The following is an 8,922-nucleotide window of genomic DNA, read 5'->3' as shown; positions in this document are numbered from 1 at the left end:
GTTTTCCGTGCACTTTCTTCAAGTATTTTTATAGTTTCATGTCTTAAGTTTAAATCTTTTATCCAGTGAGAGTCTATCTTAGTTAATGGTGAAAGGTGTGGGTCCAGTTTCAATCTTCTACAGGTAGCCAGCCAGTTCACCTAGCACCATTTGTTAAATAGGGAATCTTTTCCCCACTGAATGTTTTTAATTGGCTTGTCAAAGATCAAATAATGTAAGTAGCTGGATTCATCTCTTGGTTCTCTATTCTGTTCCGTATATTAAACTCTCTGTTTTTGTGCCAGTACCATGTAGTTTTGATCACTATCAATTTATAGTACAGTCTGGGGTCTGGTAGCATGATTCCTCCTGCTTGGTTTTTAATTCTGAGTAATGTCTTGGCTATTTGAGGTTTTTTCTGATTCCATATAAAACGAAGTATTATTTTTTCAAGATCTTTAAAATATACAATGGGCAACCTCCAACTCTTGGGCTTAGTTATTCTCTTGCCTCAGTCTTCCATATAGCTGTGACTACAGATGCCTGCCATAGCACCTGGCTTTTTTTTTGTTGTAGTTGTCATTATTGTTTTAGCTAGCCCAGGCCAGGCTCGAACCTGCCAGCCTCAATGTATGTGGTTGGCACCATAACCACTGTGCTATGGGTGCCAAGCTATGGTCTTTGTTTTTGCTTCTGGCAATATGGTGAATTAATTTTATGGACTTGAGTATGTTAAACCAGTTTTACATTCCAAGGATGAAACCTACTTGATCATGATATATTTTTTTAATGTGTAGCTGTAATGTATTGGCTAGGATTTCACTGAGAATTTTTGCATCTATATTCATTAATGACATTGATGTGAAGTTCTCCTTTTTAGTTGGGTCTTTTCCTGGTTTTGGAATCAAGGTGATGTTTGCTTCACAGAATGTGTTAGGGGAAGATTCATTCCTTCTCAATTTTTTGGAATAATTTCTGAAGTACAAATGCTCTTCTTTGAAGTTTTGACAGAATTCTGGTGTGAAGCCATCTGAATCAGGTCGTTTTTATGTTGGGAGATTGTTTTATTTTATTTTATGTTGGGAGATTGTTTTATTTATGTTTGTATGATCTTAGTGCTTGAAATTGGTCTGTTCGCGAGATCTATTTCTGGTATGGTGCCAGCCACATTCACCAAGGGTGATAGTGTCAAACCCAGCCCAGGCCAGCTAACAACCATGACATCTGCAATAAAATATAGACAGGCATTGTGGCAGGTACCTTTAGTCCCAGCTACCTGGGAGGCTGAGGCAAGAGAATTGCTTAAGCTCAAGAGTTGGAGATTGCTATGATCTTTGATGCCACGGAACTCTACCTAGGGTGACATAGTGAGACTCTGTCTCAAAAGAAAAAAAAAAAAAAGACATGTATTTCTTCTTGGCTAAGTCTAGGAAAAGGGTGTGATTCCAGACATTGGTCCATTTCCTCCACATCGTCAAATTTCTGGGCATAAAGTTTCTTGTTGTACTCAGAGATATCTCTTGTATCTCTTTGTTTTTCTTAACTTTAGTTGCTTTAAATCTGCTTATAGCTGAGAATAAAATTGCAATCCTTCCTTTCTTCTGATTTTCATTTACTTCAAATACTGTTATCCATCTTTTTACCCTGAGTGTTGATTTATTCTTCAAGGCTACATGCATTTCCTATAGACAGCCTCTATGTGGCTTGTGCTTTTTTATCCAATCAGCCAGTCTGTGCCTCTTCAGGGCAGAATCTAATCCACTGACATTTATTAAGAATCGATAATTGTAGAGGAATTCTGTTCATCTTATTTTGGGAACATCTGTTGTGTAGTTTTATCCTTTGCACCATTGTGGAAGCTAAGTTTTGACCTTTAGCTTCTGCAAGTTTGCTTTGCTGGTGCCCCATTGTGAAATTTAAAAATTGAAAAATAAGTGAATGAAAATCAGTTTTCAGGCTCTGGGAAAACAGATACTAAAGGCAACTTTGCTGATCATACAAGTAAAATAAAATAAAGATTATGAGTCTAAGGTCCACAAATACCTAGGTTTTTCTGGGATCCAGATTTAGAAAAAGGAATTGGTACCTTAGAAAGAAATTCAGCTTCCGCAAGTCATTTTAACCATTCTTTCATACACAGAACCCAAATGAGGTCACTTCTTTAAGTGAGGAATGAGAGTAGGGTTTATGAGAGACAGAACACACACAGACTATGAAAGCACCTCCCAGAATTAAAGTTTATTGTGAGTGACTGGTCTAGAGATGTGAGAGGTATAGACTCATTTTGTCCTTGGAAACTGAAACAATCTTCCTTTGTCTCAGAAACTTGATATTTGATATTCATGAACTCACTACTGGATCAGGATCCCAAACCAATTCATTAAGCTTCAATTTGGGACAGAATTTTCTAGAATAGGTTGTGGTACCTGGAAGGATGAGCATAGGAGCAAAGTAAGGCAGAAAGAAAAGTCAGGGGGAATCTTCTACTCAAAATGATCCTACAAACAAACAGGAGACATGAAAACAGGGAATGTATACCCATACATAGCCCAAATATATAAAAACTAAAAAGCAAGGGGAAAGGTAATAGAACAAAACAAGACCTTTAAACACATCTATTATTGCCAACATATATATAGAATATTAAAATTAACCAAGAGTAGTAAATTCAACAAACATAATTTACAAACTATGTGATAGACAAAATAATGACGATCCAGAAGATATCCTTATTCTAAACCAGAACCTGAGATTATGTTGAATTATATGGCAAAATGGGATCAGTCCTTAAAGTAAGGAGACTATCCTGGTTTGTCTGGATGGCTCAAATGCACTCAGAAAGTACTTAGAGGTAGAAAAGGGAGTCAGAATAGGCCAGTGAGAGGAAACATGACTCTGGCAGAAAGGCAGAAGTAACATTGCTGTCTTTGAAGAGGAAGGAAAGGAGCTATTACAGGCTATAAATGCTGGGAAATAAATTTTCTTCCCAAAAGACGTTCAGCCTTCTCAACCCCCTTGCTTCTAGCCTAGTGGAATCTATCCTGGACTTCTGAATATATCTGTGTTGTTTTAAGCCATGAAGCTTTTTTATAGTAGCTATAGGATAATAATATATCCCGGTGCCCCCAAAAGGGTATGTGTATATTTTAAGTATGTATGAAATACATATGGACATTTTAATACAATATTGAGAAAATTGAAAAGATACATTAATGAAGGGATATGTGATTTAAAAAATACTTATAACATGATATACAGTATTATAATCTGATCAAATATTTCCATATTAATATATAGATTCAATGCATACATTTGTCAAATTAAAGCTCTAAGACAGTGTGTGTTTGTGTTTGCAAATTGACAAACTGCTAACAAAACATTCATGGCAATGCAAGGCACTGAGAATGACTAAGAAGATTTTAAAGTATAAAATGGGAAGATTTACTCTCCTATGTCAAATACAGAGAAAATTTTAATTATATTTGTGTAGTATTGGTGCAAGTTTATACAAAAAGACTAATTAAAGAAGAGTGAAAGTACAGAAATATTCTCAGTCTTTTGAGAATTCTACCTCAACTGATTGTGTCTGTTTGGTCTTAGTTTGAATCTCCAAGGGATGCAAAATCCACAGCCCACTAAAACCCTCAAGCTACATTTTATCCCAGGAGAAGAGAGTTAATACGGTGGCTTCCATCCCTTGTGTGGGAGTAGAAAATGAGGGGCCCATATAACCTGAGTTATCACCTGGTAATATAGGAAAATGCATAAATATTCCTTTTGTCTCTTACTAGAATATTTCCCAGCCTAAAATTTAACTTGCTTTTCACTAATCCTGTAAACATAGAGACAGAGAGAGCCTGGTGAGTAGAAAACTGCGGTTAGTTACTGAGGAAAAAAACTCTAAACTGCCTCTGTGATTTTATCAAATAACAGAGCCTCTGGTTTGTTCAAGGTACAAATTGGGACTGTTCCCTGGAAGACATGTCTGTGGGTAAGAGGAGTCGTGACACCGATGGCTCTATGATAAGAAGATGACAGGGGTGGGAGGCTCGATTTCATGTCAGACCAGCTAATGTGACTAGTGGTACCGCAGAAAATTCAGGAGGATAATGTTCTGTGGGTAGAGGAAACAAGAGCAGAATGGGCTTTGACTGAACCTGTAGACCTTGGTTTAAATATTTTCTTTTGGCTACCCCTTTACAATTTTAAGGATTAGTGATTTATTTTTCTCCTCCTAAAATGTATTCTCTGTAACTCAGGGCAAATATGCTTCCTATTAGGAGATAGTGAATCTATGCTTCAAGAGGTTAAAACAAAATTCAGCCTAAACTGTACAGACATTTTGGTGTTTCTTAGTCTCTTGGTTTTTAAACTATAGGACGTCATGTGACCAGCATTTTAAGGAGGACAAGACTATGTTGCTCTATGTTACTCAAATAAGAACAGTATCTGTAGGAGTTCAGTCTGTATCAGACCTAGGGATGTGACTTAGAGCAGACTTTCAGGAAACTGCCTTTGGGCAGTGGGAACCAGCTGCCTTCTCTTAGCTATATGTAATATGTCCATTTAGGCTAATTATGGGCTATGCTGATGGCAAAACTATGACATGGAAGCTCACTATGTAAGCTCCCTGTAACTCAGGACTTGACAAAGACATCACCAAGTCCTAAATAGCTCTATCCACTCTATTTCCCTTATGGACAAGGCTATAAATTCCTGCTAAACACAATCATATAGAGGTGGTGTGACTTGCTCACAAGATTCACTGCTTCTCCTAAAAACCTTTTTAAGGGACTTTGTAAATTTGTTGGGAAAGGTAAGACCCAAACATGGCTCATGTTCCATGGGGCCTCTCTGATGTTGTGCTCCCTAGTATCAATTTCCTGATTCCCTTTCCTTCCATTTTCAAAGTTCTCCACAGAGGGTTTTTTCAATGCCAAAGCCACCTTCAAAGGCAGCCTCTATTTAGTACAAAGCTAGAGATTCCCATACACTTAGTCCAAGCATTGAAAAGATTGGGGTACAACTTCTTGATTATTCTTTCATATCTAGGATATGAAAGAATGTGCTCTGTGTCTTTGCTGATAGTACTAGGTATTTTTGAGGCATTGTCATTCTCATTGGTAGAGTCTGCAATTAAGGAAAAACATGAGGGAACAGAGATGCTGCAAGGTTTAGGATGTTGCCCCTGAAGTCATAAATTTTTCTGAACATTATGTTCTCTGCTTGAGTCCAGCTAATGATGCTTAACTTGACTGTGTGCTTCTCGATACATACATTCTCTCATGTCCACATCCAAGTAAGCATACATTCTAATTTGTCTGTATTTCAATCCCTGTGGAACAAAACTCCCACACCATCCACAGCACTGAAATCTAACCCTTTACTTCTTCTTCTGTCAGTATTTTTTCTCCTGCTTCCTGTAGTTATTTTATTAGACCCATTGTCTGAAATATATTTGCTCTAGAAAAATCAATTTTCCCCTTTCCTCACAGTTTATTTTTATCTAATTGATATCTTTTAATATTTTTAGCATTCTCTCTCCCTTTTCTGCCCTTTCCTTTCTCTCATACTTGTTTGTTTTTCCCTCTTTTGAGTTTGGGTTTATCCTAAATAACCTGCATTGAGAAAGGAATGTGGATAATCATGTTTAATCATAGGCAATTACTGGCCTACTACCACAACCCTTTTGTATGGTTTATTAGTAAGTATATGATGATATGAAGTAGGGCTAACGGCAAAGAGAAGGGATGACAGCCAGTCAGTCACGCATATGACAGGTCTTCTGGGGAAAGGCAGTGCTTCTATTGTGGGAGCCCTGAATGTGACAGTTGCATTCTGCAATGAGTTTCAGTACCAGAGTAAATTGTTAGCCTTCAAAGCCCATTCTGACAGTTGGTTTGTCTTCAGGGTTTGAGGACCAGAGAACCCCAGACTGAAGAGAACATGTATAATTTGAGCTGTTACAACCCCAGCTCCTTTACTCTTGTTGGAATACCTGGCCTGGAGAAGTTCCACATGTGGATTGGGATTCCCTTTTTTATCATTTATGCTGTGGCTATTGTGGGCAATAGCATCCTGCTCTATCTCATTGCAGCTGAGCGCAGCCTCCACGAGCCCATGTTTTTCTTCCTCTCCATGCTGACCACCACCGACCTCATCCTGTCCACTGCCACAGTGCCCAAACTGCTCAGTAACTTCTGGCTTGGCTCCCAAGAAATAACCTTCTCTGGTTGTCTCACTCAGATGTTTTTTCTGCACTTCAGCTTTGTGGCGGACTCAGCCATCCTCCTGGCCATGGCATTTGATCGCTACTTGGCCATCTGCTTTCCCCTGAGATATTCCACCATTCTCACTCCGCAGGTGGTCCTCAAGCTTGCAGTAAGCATCATTGTGAGGAGCTTCTCTGTCATCCTGCCAGACGTTTTTCTTCTAAAACGGCTACCCTTTTGCAGGACACGTGTCATCACACACACATACTGTGAGCATATAGGTGTTGCACGTCTGTCTTCTGCTGACATCTCCGTCAACATCTGGTATGGATTTTGTGTACCTCTCATGACTGTCATCTCAGATGTGATCTTCATTGCTGTTTCCTATGCCTTCATCCTCCATGCTGTCTTTCAGCTTTCGTCCCAGGGTGCCCGCCAAAAGGCCCTCAGTACTTGCGGCTCCCATGTCTGTGTTATCGTCATGTTTTATACACCTGCCTTCTTCTCCATCCTTGCTCATCGCTTTGGGCACAGTGTCCCTAGAAATGTGCTGATCCTATTTGCTAACTTCTATGTGTCCATCCCTCCTGCTCTGAATCCTGTTGTTTATGGAGTGAAGACAAAGCAGATCCGGGACAAATTTATTCTCCTCTTTTCTTTGAAGCAGTCACAATGAGTGGGACACTGAAGGACAAATTTAGGGAAAATTGACTTGGTGAAATTATACATAACATAGGATATGAAAATAAAACTGCAACTGCTATTAATTTTAGCTTTCTAACCAGGTGGAAAGTATAGGCAACAGGGAGAGTGTTTTGATGGAATTTTTTTTATCTTGATCTGGAAGATTTGAAGAATGAACTCATAGACTACAAAGATTAGTGATAGTGAAAGTTGTGCTGGAACTTTAAGCAGTAGGTTCTTAGGTGGTCAAAGAATTGAAAGACAACTACTAACAAATAAAACACTACAACAGAGGAGGGTGGGCTGAAATAACCTCCCTGGCTAGGACTGCTCCATGTAGGAAGGAGTGCAGTGGAAAGCCCCAGGTACTGTCTTACTGGGCTACTGAGGACCAGCCTTAGGAGTACTCCCTAAGACACACCAGGGGGTGCCCTGGCTAGTGTCCCTCAATTGGAACTCCTCTGCTGAGCAGACTGGAAAACCAGGATGAAATAGAAAAGAATACACACTACATTAAAATGCTCAGAGTTTACTGAAAGACAAAGAAAAGCTCTTCAAAGTTATGATGAAGCTCAACTGTAGAGGGGTGGCAAAAATGACTCACACTCCCCCCCTCAAACTCTTACTTCTTATGTATCCTATGAAGTGCATTTATTTATTGTAATATTATTGTTTTAATATTTATTTTTCATCATGACTGTTCCCCGTGTGGTGGTCAATACTGGCACCATATGACCTTTGGGTCCACAGTCCTGCCTATAGATAAATTCCTCCCTATGTTGAAATATCACTTTTTTCTCTGGCTCCTTGTCTGCTCTACACTTTGTTCTGTTAATTGTTAACTGTTTCCATCATGGCTGCTTCCTCCTCTTCAAAGGTCTCCCTTCAATGGGACAGGATTTATTAGACAAAAAGGAATACAGAAGAAATGAAGGGCAATAGAATTGGCAGTGGAGTGGAGAAACCTAAGTGGGAAGTATCCTGTGGGTCTTTTGTATAGGGGGTTATATACTTCTTGTAAACAGAGAGGTCTTGGGAGTAAAATCACACTTGGCCAGGAGCTGGCAGACAGAAAACATCTTTTCAATGTTAATGAGAAATGAGGGTATTAGCAGAAGAATGCAGTCCGTCTAGCTCAGGGTGAAGCAGTGAAGTGTAGCTCTTCCTGTCAGAAGGGGCCTGCCTCCATGAAATACTGGCCAAACTGCTTTTTTCCTATCTTGCTTGTATTTGGAGTGCAGTTTGGAGAAAAAAAGTCTGTTTGCTTAGGCCTGGAAAACAGGGGTCCCTGTCCAGCCCTGAATGGAGGAACCCTGATCAGGAGAAAGAAAATGTTATCAACTTCTAGAAAATCAAGGGTTTTCTTGGTTTAGTTCTGTCATCATTTGTGTTAAAAAGCTGATGATTGACTACAGAAGAGCACTTGAAAGCACATATAGTTAGAATAAGATGGAGTCTGTCAGGCTAGAGCAGACATGACACAGCTGGTCTGGCTGATTTAGGTTCTGTCTGGCCTTCAGCCCCTGTCTCCCATTCTTACTGTTTTGTACATTTAGCTCCCACCCTAAAGATGCCTATCTTGAGTAGTTTAGGTGGATCGATTTAGGAGATTAATTTTTGAATTAAAATGTTTTGAGTCATGAGTTATACTGATTATTGGGTCATGGATTCTGCTGATTATTGTTTAAGGTAAAGGTTAAAATGGTCTTCACTTTGAACTTAAGGGTATAAAACTGTAATTTTGGAAATGGAAGAACAGAACAATCTTGGAGAGGCTACTCTCACTGTTCTCCCGAATACTGGCCTTCTGACAAATAAAGTTTGGTAGACCTAGCCCTGTCTCTGCATATTGGCTAACATTGACAGGCTACCAGACCCTCTTAGTCTGGTAACACACAACTTTCCTATTAGTATTCTTAAAATATTTGAAGGATGGATATTTTCTAACATTCAATTCAACCCTGTATTTCTCAGTTTATAAAGTAAAGGCAAAGCCTCTTGTCTTCCCTTTGTAAGTATTCACTAGTCCTCTCCGCTATTATTATCA

The 8,922-nt window shown here is 39.2% G+C and overlaps 1 protein-coding gene across 1 annotated transcript; it reads left to right on the top strand.

Moving 5' to 3' along the window:
- Window positions 1-5,925: 5,925 nt before the first annotated feature.
- On the top strand, window positions 5,926-6,867 carry LOC128566056 (olfactory receptor 52H1-like). The gene has a single exon (XM_053562960.1). The coding sequence runs from the start codon at window positions 5,926-5,928 to the stop codon at window positions 6,865-6,867; it is 942 nt and encodes a 313-aa protein (XP_053418935.1).
- The last annotated feature ends 2,055 nt before the right edge of the window (window positions 6,868-8,922 follow it).

Source organism: Nycticebus coucang, chromosome 14, assembly GCF_027406575.1.
Source record: "Nycticebus coucang isolate mNycCou1 chromosome 14, mNycCou1.pri, whole genome shotgun sequence".
NCBI classification, from domain to species: domain Eukaryota; kingdom Metazoa; phylum Chordata; class Mammalia; order Primates; family Lorisidae; genus Nycticebus; species Nycticebus coucang.
This window is presented reverse-complemented; position numbering and strand designations above follow the sequence as displayed.

Excerpts from the sequence above, each read along its gene's own strand:
- LOC128566056 (XM_053562960.1), top strand. The coding sequence starts at position 5,926 with ATGTATAATTTGAGCTGTTACAACCCCAGCTCCTTTACTCTTGTTGGA.